This window comes from Dipodomys spectabilis, unplaced genomic scaffold (assembly GCF_019054845.1).
Source record: "Dipodomys spectabilis isolate Male_0828 unplaced genomic scaffold, ASM1905484v1 ptg000051l, whole genome shotgun sequence".
NCBI lineage: Eukaryota > Metazoa > Chordata > Mammalia > Rodentia > Heteromyidae > Dipodomys > Dipodomys spectabilis.
Genome location: NW_024870728.1, coordinates 20806466 through 20829550, shown reverse-complemented (window position 1 = coordinate 20829550; position 23085 = coordinate 20806466). Strand labels below are relative to the sequence as shown.

The 23085-nt window shown below is 40.7% G+C and overlaps 1 protein-coding gene across 1 annotated transcript in view; it reads left to right on the top strand.

The window, feature by feature from the left end:
- The window catches only part of Ccnyl1 (cyclin Y like 1), a 37814-nt gene extending 21854 nt beyond the window's left edge, over positions 1-15960 (top strand). Inside the window, exons 6-10 of the mRNA XM_042679304.1 lie at positions 2887-2938; positions 5142-5261; positions 8906-9072; positions 12670-12832; positions 13966-15960. Coding sequence (XP_042535238.1) covers positions 2887-2938; positions 5142-5261; positions 8906-9072; positions 12670-12832; positions 13966-14082 — 619 coding nt within the window. The 3' untranslated portion in view covers positions 14083-15960. The remainder of the gene's footprint in view (positions 1-2886; positions 2939-5141; positions 5262-8905; positions 9073-12669; positions 12833-13965) is intronic.
- The last annotated feature ends 7125 nt before the right edge of the window (positions 15961-23085 follow it).

The following is a 23085-nucleotide window of genomic DNA, read 5'->3' as shown; positions in this document are numbered from 1 at the left end:
GGATCAAGTGGTAGAGCACTAGCCTTGAACTGAAGAGCTGAGGGATAGCACCCCAGGCCAAGAGTTCAAGCCCCACGGCTGACAAAAAAAAAAAAAAAAGTAAAACAATTTTTTAAAAACTGTATATGTAGGGCTGGGAAGGTGGCTCAGTGGTAGAACGCTTGCCTTGCATGCCTGAGGCCCTGGGTTCTATTCCTCAACACAACATAAGCAAAAAGAAAAAAGCTGGAAGTAGCCGGGCGCTGGTGGCTCACGCCTGTAATCCTAGCTACTCAGGAGGCTGAGATCTGAGGATCGCGGTTCAAAGCCAGCCCGGGCAGGAGAGACCGTGAGACTCCTATCTCCAATAAACCACCAGAAAAACCGGAAGTGGCGCTGTAGCTCAAGTGGTAGAGCGCTCACCTTGAGCTGAAGAGCTGAGGGACAGCGCCCAGGCCCAGAGTTCAAGCCCCATGACCGACAAAAAAAAGAAAAAAGCCGGAAGTGGCACTGTGGCTCAAGTGGTAGAGCGCTAGCCTTGAGCTGAAGAGCTGAGGGACAGCGCCCAGGCCCAGAGTTCAGGCCCCATGACCGGACCTCCCAAAAAAGCAAACAAATAAAAAAACTGTATATGTATAATAAATAGTATGTTACTACAGGGTTTCACAGCCTTGATACTATTAATACTTTGAGCTAATCTTTTTGTGAGGCAGCTTGTGCTTGTAGGATGTTTAACAGCATCTCTTTCAGATAATTGTAAATATTCCTTAATACTCCACTAAAACACCTCAAGGGTTTCAATAAAATTTCACTCTCAGTGACCTTGGTGTGTTAGTACTCATTGATTTATCTTGCACAATGAATGGTCATTTGGAAAATAATGTTTTACACTTCTTTATAATATAAAAAGTTCACTTTTGTTATTATCACTGCCAGTTTACCGAAGTCTTTAAATATTCAGAAGTTATGCTGGGCACCAGTGGTTCACACTTGCAATCCTGGCTACTCAGGAGGCTGAGATCTGAGGATGGTGGTTCAAAGCCAGCCTGGGCAGAAAAGTCTGTGAGATACTTATCTCTAGTAAACCACCAGAAAACCGGAAGTGGTGTTCAAGTGCTAGAATGTTCACCTTGAGCTGAAAAGCTTAGGGACAGCTCCCAGGCCCAGAGTTCAAGCCCCACGACCAACAAAAATAAATAAATAAATAATTGAAAAGCTGTCAGATACATAGCACAAGACTCAGGTTTTCCAAAAATCTTGGACTTTAAAAAGCCTAGCAACTTGAACTGTATCATGACCTTGCTCAAATTTGCCCCATTTTACCCATTTGTCAGAATATTTATACTTTGAAATAAACATGGTATTCTGTGACAAACAGCTTGTTGAGCTCAGAATTAAATCACAGTGCTTTTCCTTAAGTTATACTTCAGGACACACAAGTCCTACGTGTGAACTTTCCAGTTCCTCATTTGGAATATTAAGTAGTTTTTAACTATTTTGAAGATATGCTTAAGTGAAGCAGGCTTTTTTTAATAGCAAATGACACTGGTGAATGGACTGACATATTGGTACCACAGCCTTGATTCATGGTGAAAAATCAAGCATTTCACCACTTTTGCTTTTATACGGTCATTACAAATGTTCCAACAGTACAAATGTAGGTGATATCTTTATATTCTTATAAGAGCAGCCTTGCGGGCTGGGAAGGTGGCTTAGTGGTAGAGTGTTTGCCTTGCATACATGAGGCCCTGGGTTCCATTCCTTAGCACCACATAAGCAGAAAAAACCAGAAGTGGTGCTGTGGCTCAAGTGGTAGAGAGCTAGCCTTGAGCTGAGGAGATGAGGGACAGCGCCCAGGCCCAGAGTTCAGGCCCCACAACTGACAAAAAAATAAGAACATCCTTGCCCTTATGGACTTGCCCAGGGGACTATTGAGATGCCCTGATCAGAGAGAACCCCTGGAATAAATGAGCACAATAATGAAGATGAGCTTGTAAATGAAAAGACTGGTCTCCCCGCGTGCGCCTCCCCCCCTTTTTTATGTCAGTCGTAGGACTAGTGCTCTACTACTTGAGCACAGGACCACTTCCAGCTTTTTCTGAGATAAGAGTCCCACAGGCTTTCCTGCCCTGGCTGGCCTTGAACCACAATCCTCAGATCTCAACCTACTGAGTAGGAAGAATTACAGGCATGAGCCACTGGCTCCCAGCCAAAACTAGTTCTTGTTTGTTTTTTGTCAGTTTTAGGGCTTGAACTCTGGGCTTGGGCACTGTCCCTCAGCTCCTCAGGCTCAAGGCTAGTGTTCCACCACTTGAGACACATCACCACTTGCAGTTTTTTAGTGGTTAATTGGAGATAAGAGTCTCATGGTCATTGCTGCCTGGGCTGGCTTTGAACTGTGATCCTCAGATATCAGCCTGCTGAATAACTAGGATTATAAGCGTGAGCCACCGGCGCCTGACAAGATTAATCTCTTTTAAAGTAAAAAGACAGCTAAGTTTTTAACTCAAACTAGAAGAAATAAGAAATATATGATAAAAATATGATAGAACTGAGGGAAGAAACTATGGGAAAATGTCAAACTTCATTCATTACAGTTCTAAAGTCTTGATTACTTGCCACTATCATTTTATATGAGAGGCAGAAATGTGTGTGGTGTATTAGCACTGCTTTTTTTGGAGAGTTTCTCCTTATGGGTAACTTTAGCTAGTCTTCATAGAAAAGACACAAAACTTGATGTGCTGAATAGAGAAGTTTTAAGGCCAGAATCCCAGAGAATTTGTAAGCTGTTTGCTTTGGTCAAAATTAAGCTTCTCTTTTCAACACTTTCTCTATCTAAGCAGATATTTTTACTAAAATACTAACACTTCCTGTGTTACTTTTTAAATGTACATTTTTATTTTACAGAGATGCAAATAGATCCCTGGATATTTTTGATGAGAGATCACATCCACTCACAGTAAGTAGGCACTCTTTCTTTTTTTTTTTTTTTTTTTTGGGGGGGGGGGTCCAGTCGTGGGGCCTGAACTCTGGGCCTGGGCGCTGTCCCTCAATTCTTCAGCTCAAGGCTAATGCTCTACCACTTGAGCCACAGCACCACTTCCGGCTTTTTTCTTTTTGCTTATGCAGTGCTGAGGAATCGAACCCAGGGCCTCATGCATGCAAGGCAAGCGCTCTACCACTGAGCCACCTTCCCAGCCCATAGGCACTCTCTTTCAAGTGTTATTTTTCTCTTGTCAAGTTATGTTTATTTCATAGTTATTTGCATCTACATTTATTATTGAAGAAAAATCACTCCAGCTTGAAATCTTTCCTTTTTCAAGTTGTATCTAGTCATCTTAGGAGAGAGGTGATGTATCAGAACTGTAATAGACTTAAGAAATGACTTTTGACTCTTGTTTAGTGAACAAAGGTGAGTAAAATGTACTATCCAAATAACAGAAAATAGCTTTTCAAAATATAATTTTTTTTTTTTGTTTTTCCTGTCAATCTTGGTACCTGAACTCTGTTCAGCTCAAAGCTAGCATTCTTCCACTTGAGCCATAGTGCCACTTTGGCTTTTTCTGGTTATGCGGTGCTGAGGAATCGAACCCAGGGCCTCATGCATGCATGGCAGGCACTCTACCACTGAGCTACCTTCCCAGCCCTTCAAAATATAATTTTAAAGCACCAAACAATACAAATATTTGTTAATCCAACAATTATACACTATATATGGTGTAGTACCTACCTGTAATCCCAATACCTAGGTCAAGTTGGGAGAATGGCCCCAAACCAAGACATCAATAAGTAAATAAAATACAGGTATTTTTTTCAGGCACATAGGAGCCAATTTCAGATGCTCAACAGCCACATGTGGCTGATGACTACTGAATTGTACTGTGTAGCCCAAGGACCTGCCGCTACTGGAAACTAAAAATGTTTTTTCAACACTTACTACAGTAGAGTATCACATCTGATCACTAAAACTTCTCAGCCTAAAAATAGAGTTAGATAGGATTTTATGGAGAGAATGGGAACTTAAAATGTTTTGGACTTGTGCCTGCATTTTTTTGTTTTCTTTGTGCCAGTACAAGGGCTTGTATTAAGGGGTTTGAGCAATTTCTCAGCTTTTTTTCCTCCCAAAGCTGATGCTCTACCACTTGAGCCACTACTCCCTTTCTGCCTTTTTGCTAGTTAATTGAAGAAAAGAGTCTTGCAATAATGCCATGGGCTGGTGGCTCATGCCTGTAAACCCAGCTACTCAGGAGCCTGAGATCTGAGGATTTGTAGTTCAAAGCCAGTTCAGGCAGGAAAGGCCATGAAACTCTTATCTTCAAAAAACTACTCAGAAAAAGCTAGCAGTAGCACTGTGGCTCAAGTGGTTGAGGTCTAGCTTTGAGCAAAAGAAGCTTAGGGATATTACCCAGGCCCTGAGTTCAAGCCCCAGGACTGGCGGGCACATATGTGCATTGTGTGTGCACACACGCATGCACATACATACACACACACACACACACATAGACGAGTCTTACCTCCTGAGTACCTAGAACTAGAGGTATGAACTGCCACTCAGGGCCTCTGACATGCCTGCATTTTTCTTTTTTTTTTTTTTGGTCCGTCATGGGGGCTAAACTGGGCCTGGGCGCTGTCCCTCAGCTCTTCAGCTCAAGGCTAGCGCTCTACCACTTGAGCCACAGTGCCATTTTCGGCTTTTTCTGCTTATGTGGTGCTGAGGAATTGAACCCAGGTCTTCATGCATGCAAGGCAAGCACTCTACCACTGAGCCACCTTCCCAGACCCATGCCTGCATGTTTTAAATAAATGATGTGGCAGGCATATTGAATAATTGTGGTACAGTCATGTATTGCTTAACAACAATGAAAAGTACATTCTGAGACGTGCATTCTGCATCTAAAAATGTCATACTGCAAGCATGTTAAGAGTACACAAACTAAGATGACTATAGTGTGATCAGATACTATACTGTTAGGTATATGGTCTGTTATTGACTGAAATGTCATGTCCTTATGCACAATGTAACTGTAAGAGCCACTCTTTTTATATTTAAAAGACAAAAGCATATCACCCAATTGAAATTATCCTTAAGGAACAAGTGGGCACAAAGTGAAAACTGCTATTTTCAATGGATTTACTTAATATTGCGTTTTGTTTTCTTTCAGCGAGAGAAGGTTCCAGAGGAATACTTTAAACATGACCCTGAACACAAATTTATTTACAGATTTGTTCGTACTCTTTTTAGTGCTGCACAGCTAACAGCTGAATGTGCAATAGTAACTTTGGTAAGATATTTCTTATTTATTGTCTTTACAGATTGGTCTTGTACACAGAGTAGTATGTATAGTAGGTTCCTATAGTTGTGAGAAAAGTAGTTTCCTGAAATTATCATCAGAACTTTTTTCATCAAAAACTAATTGCTATTAAAGGCAGTTGGAGAGATTTCTACTCCATCTGCATGTAAACACGTGTATATGAATAGCATGCACAGACAGGTCGTCCTAATGGGAGAGAGTTTAGGAGCAAATAACAAAACCTTGTGGACCACAGAGACATATTGGATGTTAGGTCTAAACCATATTCTAGACTGTCTTCCCCAGGCAATTCTGATGTGTGTGTCCTGATAAATTATTGCCCTACATTCTTTGATCTTTAGATGATCGGTGTTAATTCATCCCTGCTCTCCTCTTGTGTCTTCCCCTAGTTACTTAAGATTACTATATCAGGAGTTCTTAGAAAGTTTTTGTTAACCTGCTAAGCTATAGCTGTGTCCTTTATGTCATTTCCATACAGAATTCTTAGAGTGATTGAGATTTCCCTCTAGCAAATTTGTAGTGGAAAGTAAATGTCATGGCCTTGAGAGAAAATGACCTTTTTTATCAGTGCCTATCCTCTAGCATTTGTACTTGTGTTCTTTGTCCTTGAATGGAATACCCTACTGGGCACTTCCATGTGTAGAGGTAGGTAATGTGGGGAGGAGAGCTGGATTGGAAGGTAAGTTCACATAGACAGAGTAAGCTGATGTTCCTGTGAGAGAGCAGAGTGGTGACGTGTGATCATTTGAGAATATGAAACATAAGCCAGAGATACAAATTTTTAAGGAAATATACAAAAAAAGAAAATGGGCAGAAAGTCTTCTAGATCAGCCTTTAAGGGACAGCTCTCCAGAGAGCAGCTAGAGCATAAGGAGAACCAGAAAGAAGAAAAAAAGGGGGAGTTAAAATAGAGAAAGTAAGGTGAGAAAGTGTGGTCCCATGCTGTGTGCTGCCAGCAGGCCCACACACATACTCTCTGGTAGCTGCTCTACAGCATTGAGGCAGATGAGAGAGCAGGTTGAACAAAGTTCTTGTCCTGGGGCTGGCAAGTTGGCTCAGTGGTAGAGCGCTTGCCTTGCATGCCTGAGGCCCTGGGTTCAATTCCTCAGCACCACATAAGCAAAAAGAAAAAAAAAGCCAAAAGTGGTGCTGTGGCTCAAGTGGTAGAGCGCTAGCCTTGAGCTGAAGAGCTGAGGGACAGCGCCCAGGCCCAGAGTTCAGGCCCCACGACCAGACCCTCCCCTCCCCCCCCCAAAAAAAAACAAAAAACAAAGTTCTTGCTCTTTATTAGCTTGCATTCTGGTTAGGAGAACAGTGAGCATTTCTTCAGGTATTTGCATAGTCCAGGTGGTAGCAAATGCTGAGAAGGTAGAACAGAGTAAAGGGCTGAAGAGTGACTAGAGAGCTTTCTGTTTTGGATACAATGATCCGGAAGACCCTCTGATGACATTTGAACAGTCACCTGATTGAAGTGAGGGAGCCAAGAAACCTAGATGTTAGGGGCTGTAAGACTGAAAAGCAAGGATGTGTTTCTCAGGCTCAGTGATGACCATGGATGACTATGGAGATAAAGTTACAATGGTAGCTAACTGTTCAGGGCCTCATAGCTTAGGGGGAAAGTTAAGTACCAGGTTGGTGAGTAATTTTGAGCAAAGAATAAAGTGATGATCATTTGAGTCTTAACTGTTTTGGGGGGAGAGTCGACTATAATTGAGGGTGAGAAGAAGGGCAGAGAGGAGGGGGAGAGTTAGGAGACCACAGAAAGCAGTAAGTTCAGGAATAGAAAGCAGTCAAATTACCAATGAAGGCAGCAGTGTCAGGTGTTGCTAACAGACTGACCCCAACAATTGGGCAAGTTTGCAATATTAGGGAGGAGTGGCAAGTTGGAATGAAGAGCTCTGGTTTATAAGGGAGGGAAGCATCCGTGAACTTGGCGAGAGTAGTGTCAGGAAAGTGCTAGCCACCGAAGGGGCAGATGAAAAGTGGGTTAAGGAGAGAACAGGAGGTGGGAGCTGGCAATTACTGTGAGCAAGGAGGAAGCATTCGAGGAGGTGTGGGGAACAGTATGAACAGGCACACTGGAGGAACTGTGGCAGAGCAGGAGAAAGCCTTCAGAAGGAGTTCATCATGGGAACACTGTTGAGCATAGTGGTCTGGGGTCCTCTGCACTAAAGAGATGCTTGCAGAGGGAAGGAAACCACCTCCTCCACTCACAGAGGACGCATGGTAACAGCTGTGATCCACACATAACAAGCTTATCAAAGAAGTGAGCTCTCTATTTCTGTAAAGAAGAGAGTTGTACCTGGTGGGAAAGGCTCGTTCTTCAGATAATTGAAAATGAGTTTGGGAAGGGAAGAGAATCTCATTAAAAATGTATAAATCTACTTTTGAAAACATTTTGGAGGATGTTGCAAAAAGCTGTCAATCTGATAACCTACAGACAAAATATACTTTAAAGAGTGGTTCTTTTTCTTTTTTCCTTCAATACAGAGTTCAGGTGGCACATACAGCCTAGTCTTTGTATTTGTGAGCTTTGCAGCTGTGAGTTCTACCAACTGTAGATTGAAAGTCTGCAGATAAGAGATAAGATTACTTTTCTCGTCATTCCCTAAACAGTGTGACTGTTTGCATAGAGCTTACATTATATTTGGTATTGTACTTAGAGATTAGAGTATTCAGGGTGGTGAATATAAGTTATATGCCAACATTGTGCCATTTTATATAAGGAATGTGGGCATCTGCAAGTTTTACTAACCAGACTTGATCCTAGAACCAATTTCACATGGATGCTGAGGGATGACAGTATGCTCTTGTGCAGAGTACACTTTGAGTAACAACAAATCACAGCTTCTTCCATAATCTTTATCATGTTAAGCTTTAGCCAGTTCTTTTTAAGAGAGATGATTGATAGATGAGAGATAGATAGATAGATAGCTAAGTTATGAGACCATCTCACAAACTTCTTGGCTTGTTTTTGAGTCCCAGGAATACAGAGACTGACAGCTCTGCTAGCATCTTAAAGCCAACAGAATTAACTAAATTACAATTACTGTAAGAGCTAACATGAACTCTCATGAAGTGATAGCAGAGGCTGTCCCTTTGTACCCGTGTCGTGCTGCTCTGCTCAGCAGCCACTGGGAGGCTCTGTTGTCCACCAGATGTCATTGGGACTAGCACCACACACCGAGTTAGTCATTGTAAAAGGAAAAGATCCACTTGTGCTCACTGTGACTTGGGCTTTACATATTCAAGCAAAGGCAATGTAAAACTGCCAGCCAGGAAATGGTACATTGCACACGGGAGGAATTCAGAGTTTATTCAACAACTTTAATCTACATTGGGCCTTTTATGAGTGAGAAGGTGATAATGGTGCTGTTCTTCAGGATTGCCTGTCATTCCTGTGACCAAAATTGGGCTGGAAATTTACTGGGCGGAGTAGACAAAAGAGGTGTCTGACTTACAACTGTAATCTAGCCTTGGCCAAGTCTCTGTAGAAGTAAAAATAATAAAAGGCACCTTCTAGTTAAACACAGAAGAAATCTATCATTCGTAACAGTTCTTAACACAGCACTTAAAGTGAACTAAAATCAAAGACCAGTGCTCTACTTTTGCAGGTTTACTTAGAAAGGCTTTTAACTTATGCTGAGATCGACATTTGTCCCACTAACTGGAAAAGAATTGTTTTGGGAGCCATTCTTCTTGCCTCCAAGGTTTGGGACGATCAGGCTGTATGGAATGTGGACTACTGCCAGATCCTCAAGGACATTACAGTTGAGGACATGTGAGTTGTAAGGTTTTGGTGCACTTTCTAACCATTTTCCAGTTATTTGATTTGCTCCCATAGCGTTTACATTTTAAGAGGTATTTAAAAGTTACATCACATAGATAATGGAAATAGGAATAAAACTTACGTCCTTTTTGTCCAGCCACGTAACAATATTTTCCATCATCAATTGGTAGGCCTCATTGTGCTACTATAATCTATTGGATAAGTTGAAAATCTGTTTTCAGTGGTTTGGGCCAGACCTATTACTGGAACAACATAGAATAGTACATATTTTTATGGCTTTTTCAAGGCTGTTTCTTCCCATCTCCCGAGGGGCACGTGTCTGGCTTTTGAAATAACTCTGGCCACTGGTAAGGCCTTAGGGTTTCTGGAATTTTGAAAGGTTATAGCTTTAACCTGAGTCATACTCTTTATATTTATTTTTGCTGGTCTTTTCCCTCCTTTTTTTCTGAGCATCTGTTACAGAATCTGAGATAAAGGAGTAAAGGTTTCAGATGTGTGTTCCTGTCTCCTCCCCATAAAGTGTTGTATGCCTTCAGAGTATTGTGTATGTAGCGATTGATGTGAAGGTCTAGGGAGCTCCAGGATTCACCTCAGGCAGTCTTGAGAAGCATTGCCGGGGCTTCACCTGGAACTCATCACCTTCAACCCTCAGCCAGCCACACCATCACTTATTTGTGTCCTGGGTAACCACAAGAATGCAGGGAGGGGCTGGGAAGGTGGCTCAGTGGTAGAGCGCTTGCCTTGCATGCCTGAGGCCCTGGGTTCGATTCCTCAGCACCACATAAGCAAAAAAGAAAAAAAGCCGGAAGTGGCACTGTGGCTCAAGTGGTAGAGCACTAGCCTTGAGCTGAAGAGCTGAGGGACAGCGCCCAGGCCCAGAGTTCAGGCCCCATGACCGGACCCCCCCCCCCCCCCAAAAAACAAAAAAAAAAGAAAGAAAGAATGCAGGGAGATGGTCACTAGGGCTTCACAGTGGCCACTCTGACTACAGGGCCCTGAAGTTGGTAGGATGAACTTAGGGAGATATTTCCAACAGATTCTCTGTCTGCCTGACCATGAACATGTCTTTGTGCTGGTGGTATTGTTGATTATATTGAGTGTCATAGGAAGATCTCATTTACTTTGTTTATTGCTCTAGATAAGATGATCCCTTAGACTGGCACGACTGACTCACTCTTGTAATCCTAGCTACTCAGGAGGCTGAAATCTGAGGATTATGGTTCGAAGCCAGCCTGGGCAGTAAAATCCTTGAGATTCATATCTCCAATTAACTACCAGAAAACAAGTAGTGCAGTTGTTCAAAGTGATAGAGCACTAGTCTTGATTGAAAAAGCTCAGGGATAACACCTAGGCCCTGAGTTCAAGCCTCACAACTGACAAAAAGAAAAAAGACAATCACTCAGAATTATCAACTGTATTTACTCTAACATTACAGTTGTTGGTAATAGTTGAAGTAGTTTTTGGTAAAAATGATCACTTCGATTTGATAATAGTGTAAACTGAGTGGCTGTGGTGGTATTGCCACCAGCCATTTGAGCAAAGGATGTGACAGTGGAATCTGAACAAATGGAAGCACTTTTGGAAGTTGCAGGAGCTAAAGTAACCTTAATCACTATTGTCTTCAGGCTGCAAAGTAGTCCCTTGAAAAAAATTTGCAGTTAGGAACACTAGCTCTGCCAGGATGTTAGCTGAAATTCTCCAAAAACATGCGGCTAAGCTGCCGGGGGTGCTGGTTCTCTTTGTAAGATCAGAGAAGATGCAGGGAAATGTGTCTGCTTCCACAAATGTGAGCTCCAGCGGCAGTGGTGGCAAAGGCGAGCTGTGACACCATGTCTTACCATGCTTTCTGTGTATGAACAGAGAAACACCAGGAGCCATGTTCCTAACAGGCGGCTTTTGTTTACGATCTTTGGAAATTGAAAGCGTTACAACAAAGTGTTTAATATGCGTTTGTCTTGTCCCCCTGCCGCTAGCTATTTGTAATGGGCTCATTTTGAGTCCGATATTTCCTAAAACTTGCTAGAATATATTTCCCTTCAAAGGAATAAGGTAAATTGAGCAGCTGCTATTCAGAAAATTTGCTGGGCCTGTAAATGGTAAGCTATTCAACCATTTAAAAAAACAACAACAACAAAACCCCTAAAAAAGGTGCATATTCTGTAGGCATCATGCTTTTCTTCAGTGATTAAACCTCTTATCAATAGACATGTTAATCTCATGAAGTACTGTATGTCTACATAGTTAAAATGTATTAGGGAAGAAAATACAAAAGGGATAGTGAAGTACATTTATCCCTGTAGTAAATTAAGTCCTGATTAGCTGATTATCAAAACATTATCTGATTTACATTTCTATAGATGTACTGCCATATGAACAGGAAATTAATTTTGGAAGTAGGCGGTTTGATTTTAATTTCAGCAAATGAAAAAGACCATAGCTCTGCTGATATTCTGCCTGTTCTCCACACAGAACATCAAGCATTGTTCGATGTAATCAGTGAAGAAAATATTAAAACTTTTAAACCAAATATGTTGTAAAATTGGCTTCTTACATGTGTTCCAAGTATCTATCATTTTATACAGTTTCTGTAGAGGTTACTGTGGCAGAGATCAGGTTTATTCTAGCTTTATATTTCTTGGCATACACCTCGTGCAAATAGTTGTTTGTATGGTCGTGTAGCAGCAGATTGCTCAGGGCCTTCCCCTTCCCCCTGAGTTCCACTTGCCCCTATGTGTGCACATTCTCTTCTGGCCAGGGATGGTATTTCAGTGTTTCATTCCCAGTAGAGAAACAGTTTGTAAGTCCGGTGCTCTACCAGAGGTCATATCCTAAAGTGGGTTTAGTGTGGCGAAGATATCTGTCTTTGATCTTTCTGCCTTCCACAGATTTAAAATGAGTACCTTGCCTGTCACAGTGACAATTTCTCACCTTAGTAATATTAAGGTGTGCAGAAACTTGCATTATGCCCTTTGACATACCCTCATGGGCTGGGACGGGGAAGGATTTCCTTTCCCATCCAGTGTGGCTTATTTATTTATTTATTTGTTTGAGATGAATCCTTGTTGCCTCAAGAGTTTCCCCCTCAGAGATAATAGCGTGGCTCTCGATGGATCCATTTGTTGCCGTGGTGATGTGCCCACTCCTTTTGTTGGTGCTTCTCTACTTCAATAAGCCCCTTCCTGTTATCAGCCTGGTGAAAATGTCTGCAAGTTCTTCAGAGCTAATAAACAGCATACATCATTCCTTTCATCTGCTCACTATAGTGGGGCCTTGTGAGTGAGCGTGGAGTATGAATCGTACAGCTGCACTAATGGAACTCTGAAGAATGAGCCCCCGAGTCAGCAGCATGAGTGCATGAGAGGGCCGTAACCTTTTCCCCTCAGCCCAACTCAGAGTGCTGGGATGCAGAGAGAACCACAAATAGCTGTACCTTGTTTGAACATTAGTGTATTAATCCAGCTGGGTAGCCTTTATTTGTTTCAAAACAAAATTTAGAGCCATCTTAGCAGCTTAGAAGGATATTTTTGAAGATAGCCCAGTTGACTAAAATTGTCCTGTATTGGTTTTGTTGTGTTCCTCCTCCCCCAGGAATGAGATGGAAAGGCATTTCTTGGAGCTACTCCAGTTCAATATTAATGTTCCTGCCAGTGTTTATGCCAAATACTACTTTGACCTTCGCTCCTTAGCAGATGACAACAACCTGAACTTTCTCTTTTCTCCTCTCAGCAAAGAAAGAGCACAGAACTTAGAGGTAAAGCTGTTCATTCACTAAGTGGGTTTTCTGTGAACCACCAAAACCACCATTTGTGTCCAAATCTTATTGAGTAGTGATTAGGAAAATGGAAAGCTTTACAGTTAACACACTGAAGAGCTTATTGAACCTTTGGCATTATATTTTTTTAGTCTTTTATGGTTTATATCAGAATCCAGATTTTTTTTAAATTATAGATGGATCTTATCTCCTGTGATCCTAATTCAGGATATTTTATCAAATTTAATATCAAATTTAATCTGTTCTTCGTGGTTCCTTTGGAATCTCTACCTTTCCACACAATCATATATGAATAATTTCTTGCAGTTGTATCCCTAGTAATATCTGCATACATAATTCACTTAACTACTCTTGACTGCTTTTTACTCAGTTGGTAAAATTATGTTGGTGTGTAGATATCACAGTTCAACTTTTTAAGTTTATTAGGCAACACATTAATGGCTGAGAAGACCTATCATTAAGATTTATATAATGTGTGTTTGTGTTTGAAATACTGAATGTAGAAAAACATAGGTTTATGAAAGTGATAAGTTACATGGAGCAAAGTAATATTTATGGCTTATGACATACTTTAAAATGGGCTTTCTGTGACATGCTGGCGGAACTTTAGAGTAATGTTTTCTACCATAATTAACTTGTAAGTAAAGTAGCACCTTATGATGCTTTGGTCATTAGTTCCCTGTCTTTCCCTCTACTACAGCACATGCCTACTTCACTGAAATTTGTTTAGAGTTTATAATATCTAATGAAGGTTGTATAGAATTTGAATAGATGAGTAAGCACTGACTGCTTCACACAGGCATATGGGTGTTGTCAAAGGAACAGTCACTCACCTAATAATATTGCTGTTAGGAGCCTATCATGATACCTTTGACATCTTTGGGAAGTTAATTTTTACGTAACGTCATAAAACTCTCATTTCCCAATAATCATAACCCTTAAATGATGTTACCTTAGTGAACTGGCAGGAAAGAACAACTCAGAAGAACCTAACACTTACAAGGCTCAAAGTTATGACTTAACATCAGTGGTATTCTTTTGTTTTGCCTTTAACATTGGAATATTTTTTTTAAAAAATTCTACCTGTGTTTTCTGTTTGATTGACTTTCTAGGCCATTTCAAGATTATGTGAAGACAAATACAAAGACTTATGTAAAGCTGCTATGAGGAGGTCTTTCAGCGCTGACAATTTCATTGGTATTCAGCGCTCTAATGCCATACTCTCTTAAGATGGAGAAATGACCGGTGGTAACATCATGCACTCCTCATCTACAAAGACTGGAGAAATATCACCTCTCCTGCTCGAAACCAGCAAAGTTAGTGTTCTCACCAAAAGGAGAGACCTCAAATTCAAGACATGAACAATACACTTGCACTTGCTAGGGAAGAATGGGACCTTGTCAAAGCAACAATACACAATTACTGTCCTCTTTAATGTAAACAGAGTTACAAAAACCACTCCAAAGCAAAGCTCCAAACCCACACACAGTTATTTGCTTACTGTGTAGGCTAATAGCTGTGAACTTTGTGAGGTTTTTTTAAAATTAGTAGTTTAAATTTTTAGACTCTAAAAACACTAACCACATAACATTCATTTTTTAAATTGTTTCTGCTCCTCTCCCCCATATTGCTGCAAATGCCTTCAGAATTGATGCAGTATTACCATTTCAACATAGGACACACACACACATATACCTGCCGGTATCCATCTAGGCTGGGAATCATCGATGGGTCTAGCACATACATGCTAGGCAAGTTCTCAACCACTGAGCCCAGCCCCAAACATAGGACTTTGAACACCCATGAAACCACTTAGGAGAAGATTGTAGCATTGTTTGGTATTGAAGACTCTTCCTACTGTACCATTAAAGCTGCTAGTCATTATTGGCAATCAATTTAAACCAAAAAGCTGCTGGATAACACTTGCCATTCATATTCTTTGCGAGCACTACTTACTACCATTTTGGCATGATTGGAGTCATAAAAAAACGCTTCTGTTGGGTCTACAGTGTATTTTTTGTGAATTATTAATGGTGCTTCTTATTTTCTGATAAGTTTCCTCTTATTTGTTGAAGTGTATTAAAGGATATTTTCATAATGCCAACCAACATAGTTGTCCAGTGACAGCAGTTGTGCCGAAAGCTGTGGCGCAGTCTGACGCTTCGGCTCCCGTGCTGGGATTCTGCAGGCACTGCAGGAGGGTAAAAGCTGCAACATGAACAAAACATCATTTCCAAGTTTCAATTTTGCAAATACCTTCTAGAGCCACTTGAAGATGGCAAACATTTGTCTGAAATAAACTAAGGCCTAAGATTCCAAATTTGCAAAACCAAAGTCATGTGACTTAACTTCCAAATGATGTTTTCTAAGTGTGTAGCGCACTTTCAACAGCCATCAAAGCTCAGAATTCCATTCAGGTTTTTGGGCTGCTTTGTGTGTCTGTAGAAGTACCTGCCTGTTTTGAAAATAGTTCTTTATAGGATGACTCCATATGCTTTGGTCACCTAAACCTCTTTCCTCTAGATTTAGAGGAAATGTAGTAAGTGAAAAGGAGTTGGACCCCTATAGCGGCAAGTGAACTGCAAGTTTTTTTTTATTTTTTTGTTTTTTTAATCTCTGTGTTAACCTGACTCTGGGTCCCATTCAAGTCCTTTTTAAGAGGGAACTTAAAGGGACCTTAAGTACCCCTTACTTTAAAGGGCAAGGAATAATTTTAGATTGACCAAAGTGCCGCTTAAATTTGAAATAGTGAAGAAAAACAGTTTTCTCAGCTATGTGAAATCTGTCTTCTCAAGTGTAATCTAAGGAATCTTGCCTGTAAACCAAGCCTTTCTGGCCAAGAATACTTTTCTCTCAGTACAGCAGTGCTTCACAGGGTATTGAATGCTACAGATTCCATCACTTTAAAGGACAGCCACAATGATCACTAATGACGTGTGAAATATTACAATCTACCACCTCAAAAAAAATAACCATTGTTTATGGAGTTCAGAGCTTGGAGATTCAAGTATTGATTGCAGTTTTATTTTGAAAAGAATACTACAACTTAATGTGGTTTTTCTTTCTCATGTTTATATTAAAAGAAAAGCTAATAAATTCTATTTTAATTAAAATATGGCTAGTGTGTTTTTAACATGATTCACATAGCATTACATCTCTCCAAAACTTAAATGTCCCAATAGGTTTTAACTATGAAAGCAACTTTGGTCATGCCTCTGGTTAAGGTGTAATAATTGATTTCTTTTGCTTTAGCACTTTTCCACCCAAAGATAATTAGTACTCAAAATCACTGTCTGGAAACAGTACTTAGTAGCATAGTGCCTTAGATGGCACTATGATGTTCATTATTATTCCTGAGAGGAAGAAACATACATTGGAAGATAAAATTAGGTAAAGTATACCAGAAGAAAAGAATGACAGGAGCAGAAAGAAGTAGGGGAAATTGGGGCCACAAGCTACAAGATTTGACTTACATCTGTGTTCAAGTTTATAATTCAATTAAAAATATACTGTAAACTTTATAAAGAGCCGAGTCACTCAGCCATAGCAGTACTTTTTCAGTACCTAACATCAGATTTTTTTCAATGACCAACTCGTCTGTTCTTGATAAATTTTATTGCTGACTAGGATAAATGAACTAAATTTATAAGATAATCTGTACCCTATAACTTGCAAAATGCTAAATGAATGGCTAAAGTTTTAGAAAGTTAAAAGATTTGGGAGAGGGGCACTGGACAGGAATCTAAGAACAAGCTGGCAGAATTATCACTAAGAATTGTTCTCTTGGCCTTAACACTGGAGCAATACTATCACTTTACTAACTAGGCAACTAGGTCCCCAAATTGAGAATATAAATGCCATAGCAAGTGGGTACGTTCTCTGGCAAATGTTATTGAGGGCATAGAAACGCAAGTTACTAGTTGGTGGTAACCTGGCATTTTCCCACGGTCAGTAACTTGGAAAAAAAATAGATTTAAAATGGAATGTCTATCTGGACACATGGATTTTAAGTTTTGGGTTTTGGAGGGATTTGTTTGGGCTGAATTTTACTCGTTAGATTTCTCAAATTTTAGCTGGCATATTGAGAACTGAACTTCATTGTTTTCATTACAAGGGAAAAAGCAATAAGCTGAAATGTTTGAAGCCACTGAAACTGTATTTGCAGGTCAAAAAGTGGTTGTTTGTCAGTAATTCCATGTGATTTATCCTGACACAAAAACTTGGGGCTGAATGCTTGTGGTTAAGGAGAACTTTTTTTCTGGCTTGTCCTTTGTAGCTCTATATGTCCAAGTTACTGAAATCTTAACAGAACTGACTCCTTGGTTTTACAGCAGTTCAACAGCCCAACTTGCTTTAGTTTTCTGCTTAAGTACAATATTTCTTGTTTCAAACAAGCCAAAGCCAACATCAATTAGACAACAGTCTTCATTCTGTATTCAGGGTAGGAAATGTTTTGGGAAACTAGGTACAGCATTCAGGCTAGCAAAAACCTTTCATCACCCAAGTCTCTTCTCACAATGTCTAAAATGACTGACTGGCCTAACTGTGCCCTCATCTGGAAGCTACATATATTTTTTTAAGTACTACTTGGAAAAGCTCTTGATGGCTGGCAGAGATGTATTTCCAGCAAAGTGCTAGTTTCTATGAAGAATCTGGGTTGTACTTAGCATCCATCAACAAGTGGAGCATAAGATTACCTGAAGCCTATCTAACTGCCAGCCACTTAACAACCTGGATGGCTTGACATGGTGCTTGCAAACAACAGAAAAGATCTAGAAGCCCTTCAATAAGACCTGTTCCCCCAGTACACAGGAGCAATCTGGTTTCTAAGGCAATTTCCACTACTTTAAATGGATTTGACAAATCAGAGACCAGGTACTTAGGAATCCCATCACGTGATTTGGGATCTCCGGTGCAGGAAGAACAGCCAAATCAGTGATACTGTAGAAACTAAGAAACCCTAAATCCAAAGAAAAATTTTAACTCATGAACAGAGTAAGTGAGATATGTAAGTCCAAATTGCCTAATTTTATAACTATTTTGAAGGGTTTTAATGTGGCTGGGGAAATTGATAGTTCCCAAAGGATCCTCAAACACTGGGAATATTTGGTGTAGTGGCTCAGGTTTAAACTTTGCTTACTTGGGAGACAGAGATAGGAGGATTAAGGTTAGAGGCCAGCCTGGGAAGAGGAAGTTCACAGTACAACAGAACGGTTGGGTGTGGTGGAATGTGCCTGTCATTCCAATGAGCTCTTAATAGGATTGCTGTCCAGGCCGGCCCAGGCTTAAAGGAAGACCCTATCTGGAAAACAGCCAAAAGAAGGCTGTCAAAGTAGTTTAAGTAGTAGATCATCTGCTTAGCCAGGTGTGAGACCTGAGTTCAAACCCAGAGCTACTCAAAAGACAATCTTGAAGGATACCCAAAATTTCCAGCTACCCTTTCTTTTAAAAAAAAAAAGTTCCATCAGCCAGGTGCTGGTGGTTCAGACCTGTAATCCTAGCTACTCAGGAGGCTGAACTAACCACTCAAAAACCAGATGTGAAGCTATGGCTCAAAGTAGTCTGTAGAGCCTTGAGCAAGAGGTCAGAGACAGTGCCCAAGCCCCACAACCCAAAAAGTTTCATCATACCTTTCTGAAAGCCTCTGCCTGAGGCCCCAAAATGTTGGCTGCTCAGTGTAAGAACTGACTTCAGTATGCCAATTCCTGGGCCTCAATTCCACTGCCGACCATCTCTGCCTCCCCTTGCACCCTTCAGCAAGTGTCCAACATGACAAGGCTTTGTTACTTGATTCGCATCCAAAGCGTTAGCACAAGTTGAAGGACATGCAGGTGTTCTGAGGCTCACAGGCTGGCTGGCCCCGTGGAATTCCCTTTGCTGTTGGAACCCATCTGTATTCTCTACAGCGCTGTTTCCCAACTCAGTGTCCTTGGCACCTACCCTCACTTGCCCACATTGGGTAGAGAACTGAGCAGCCTCCTTCCAAAAGCTAGTATTCTTTCTGGCTTTTGCTGCTGCTTTTTTTTTTTTTTTTTAAAGATAACTCTCTTATCTAATAGAAGTGACTAATTTTTTTTCTTTTTTTGCCAGTGCTAGGGCTTGAACTCTGGGCCTGGACATTGTCCCAGAGCTACTTTTGCTTCAGGTTAGCACTTGACCACTTGAGCCACAGCGCCACTTCCAGCTTTTTCGGTTTATGTGGTACTAAGGAATCAAACCCAGGGCTTCATGCATGCTAGGTAGGCACTTTACCACTAAGCTGCTTTCCCAGCCCTCCATTTCTTAAAAAAAGAAAATCAACCTACATCCATCTCCCTTATCAGAAATTTGTTCCTTTCTGCTTTTAAATTGCTACCTTCCTTTTTTTTAAGGCCTAGACTGAGACTCAAAACTTTTTTTGATTTTTGCTTTTTCTCATTGGCTAGTGCTCTACCAACTGAGCCATGCCTCCAATGCACCATCTGCTTCTTAAAAGCTTGAAAGTACCTGAAGCATAAAAGTCTCTCTAAATGCAATAGTACTCTGGACTGGATTCCCAAACAGTTCAAAATAAACGTAGTGGTCTATAGTTAACAGCAATGTTCCAACACTAACTTCGGAGCTGTGTCATGTGTTGGTGTTGGCCTTAGGGGAAATAGATAAAGGACACACAAGAACTGAATTGCTTTTTCAGCTTTCTTAAATGTTAAAATAATTTTAGATTAAAAAAATTACATTTGTCTAAATCTCAGTTCCAGAGACTGAGGCCTTAGGAATGTATATTTCTCACAGAAGAACCCCATGTGATCTTAGGCAGACTCAAGTTTAAAAGCTTTCCACTCCCTTTAAAAGTCTTTCCATTCCATGCCTGCACAGCTGTTGCATCCTCTATTTGCTTACCTGAATGTGGTAAAGATGTGTAATACTATCATTACCTCTTCACAGATGAGAAAGATGAACTTCTAGGACGTTATCTGTCCAAGACAACTCACAAACCATAGAGCTAGGATTTGAATCTCTCGTCAGTCTGGCTCTGCAATCTCCATTCAGCACCATTCTGCCTCAACCTAGTTTCCATCATGACAAACTGAAGTGCTGTGTAACTAAATCTTTACAAGAAGCATGACTGCCAATATTACCATTCTGGGTCCACCCTTCTCCAACCTTCAAAGGTTGCTCTGCTCCAGTTTGTGACTGCCCTTTCCTCCTTTTTCCACTGGGTGAAAATGAGCCAGGAAAAAGCAAGGGAGAGCTGTGCCAACTAGAGAGAGTCTTGTGCACAGAAAGCGGGGCTGGTCTTCAATCAGGATCCTGCTCAACTACCATGTTCTGCCTGCGCTCCCAGCTGCTTACACTTACGTGCTTGCCTAATAAAGTCCATAGCACTCAAGCTGACATTGAACTCCATGCTCATGCTGTTACCTCTTGGTGCCCTCCACATTTACAACTCATTATTCATGTTTTCCACCTACTTTCCCGCAATGTCTCAGAGCATTGCTGGTGAACACTGACATGCACCAGACATTAACTAGAGGCATTGGAGGCTAATCTGCATTTTGCCACTGGAAGAAGGTAATTGCAGTAGTAGTCAGGGATCCATTCAACTTGTTCTCTTTCCTCTGTACTCAAGTTGCATTTAGTACCCAGTTATGAATCCCACTGCTGGGTGATGAAGTTTTAAGAGTTCATGCTCCCCCAACAGGACACCCAGAACACACACTATTGCCACTCAAAACAGGCACAGTGTATATACATGGATAGTTTATAAAATACAACATGACCAGGCCCCATCTGTTTCACTTCTTCATGTGAATAATGACACTTTGACTCAGCAGGAGAAACCCAGGAAATATATTCAAGTAAAACATGTTTTCATTATTTGTTTGGGGTGACTGAATTTGCTTGGTTTTGCTAAAGAATGTTGCTGCTTGTACATTTGAAAACCTTCATTACCATGTTAGAATTCACATAACCATATAGCAGTGTGCTTCTCCATAGATGCAAGGAGAAAGAGACTTCTACACCATCTTTTTATTTTCTTCATCATTGCTTTAATGCATTTTTAAAAAGTTATCTACATTAATTGGGAACAAAGAAACAAAAATAGACATTTCTTTGTTTTTCATAAATAACTAATCTTCATATCTGATAAAAATCTCAAACCAGTATGTTACCTTCCCACAAATAGAATACATACAAATAATTTTTTTCTGAAATAAGGTCAGCAAGTTGAGTGTCTTGAGACTAACATGACCACATACAATTGCTGCTCCACTGACTTCCAGCAACAGAACACGCTCTCATCAAGATGCTCTGGGTTTCCTTTTGTTATTGTTATGAACTCAGAATTACAATAATCATTTTCCAGTAATCATCTATAGATTCAAGTTGATTGTCTACAAAGGAAATATTGCTGGCTTTGACTTCGTGAGTTCTAGATTTGGCATGACAGTGACTACGTGGACAGAATAGGCACTATACATGTATGGAAATCAGAAAAAGTACTAAATGCCCTGGGCTCCATCTACTGACTCGGTATGTGCCTCATTTGGCTCAGTATGAACTCACCTGCACCAAACCCGTATCAAAAGTCACTAAATCTCTCATATATATAATATATATAATATATATTAAGTATATACATACCCACAAAACATACATACTATATATACAATTTGTAACAACACGCTGTGATAGTGTCCTAAAAGAATGTACCACAGATAGACATTATCCTGGCTGAAATAAATGCTGAAATTGTCATCAAGCTGCTAGAAGCTTCTGAGAGTTTTGAGTCAGGTTAGTTACTTACATCCTGCATACCCTTCTTTCATGCCTTGGTGGGGTTTTTTGTTTTTTTTTTCAAACCCATGCTTCCCAACTCAGGCATATTTCTTCCCTAGGATTACTTGATTGGACTTTGGCGACAAGAAAGGGCATGCATGCAGAGGGGGCAGGCAATTCTTAGCCACCGTACCTCACACCTGCCTAGATTTGTGATGTGCTCTGTCCTGCTTGCCACATTTGGTGTTAGAAAGCACTTATTCAAAGCTTTGTCCCGCCTACCCCCCCTGGGTCTTTCTGTGGAGCACAAAAGTGAAAGCAGCTTTCTTCAGCAGGGGTAGCAGTTCATTAAAATATACAACTGCGCTTCCTAGCTCTAGGGTTCCCATTCTGTACTGGAGAGCACAGGTCACAAATGCTGTTATTAAGGTTCTGTGTGTGATCCATGGGTTTTCTCCTGGCAGCCGATGTCAAGATTAGTGTTGCCCTGGCCCAGGAGGGAACAGCCTAATGAATACCAACTTTCCAACAGTGCTGTCGGCACATTATTTAAGCTGGTACATGCGCACAATGACACACAACACATACACATAAGGGCCTGGTCACTGGCAAAAGTCTTGGAAAATATGACAAAGGTTTGTAAGAATAAACCAATAAGGCACCAAGAAAAATAGTTTCCAGCCAATTTAGACAACTTCAAATGTGAGGAGGGAAAAGAATATGAACTTTAAAAACTTCCTACAATCTGGCTGATTCACTGAGATCCCATTGGTTCCTTTACAGTCTTCTAGCTTATTCCCTAACCCAGGAAGTGAGATTCTGATTAAAGTCAACAGTGGGGGGAGGAGGACAGCCCAAAAATTGTATATCTGGGATAAAATTGGGTACCACCCCCCCCCCAACTTTGGGGAAAACGTGGGGGTTATGAAGAGGTTGCTGAACTACTGCACAAGCCTTTATTTTTTTCACGAATATGGAGGGTTTTCATACCAAAAACATAAAGCTGAGGAAAAGAAGTAAAAATAGGATGTGGCTATGAAGAGATTCAGTGTCTCTCTCTTGGGAAAGGGAGGGGAGGAAACGGTACAAGTTAAGGAAGCAGGTGGCTTTTACCGTCAACTCTTGTAGGGAATGGGGGGGGCGGCGAGGAGCAGGGATAAGAACAGACACAAAATCAAGTGCCAACTATTTCCTACATTGTCTCCCCTTGACTTAGTGTCTTTGTTATAACTGCTGTACAGTAAGCGAATCATTCTTACTTCAATGTGGCATGTTGCTAAAATGAAAAAGAAAATAATTTGAAAGGAGGAAAGACTTTTTATCTCCTTTACCCTACGTGTCTCAACTGTACTGTACAACATGCCTGGATTCCTCCAGAAAGAGAGGAGAACCCAAATTAGGCAAATGATTGACACCATATATTCTGGGAAGACACAGTAAATGAAGGAAGAGGTCAAGGTGATCAGAAAGGG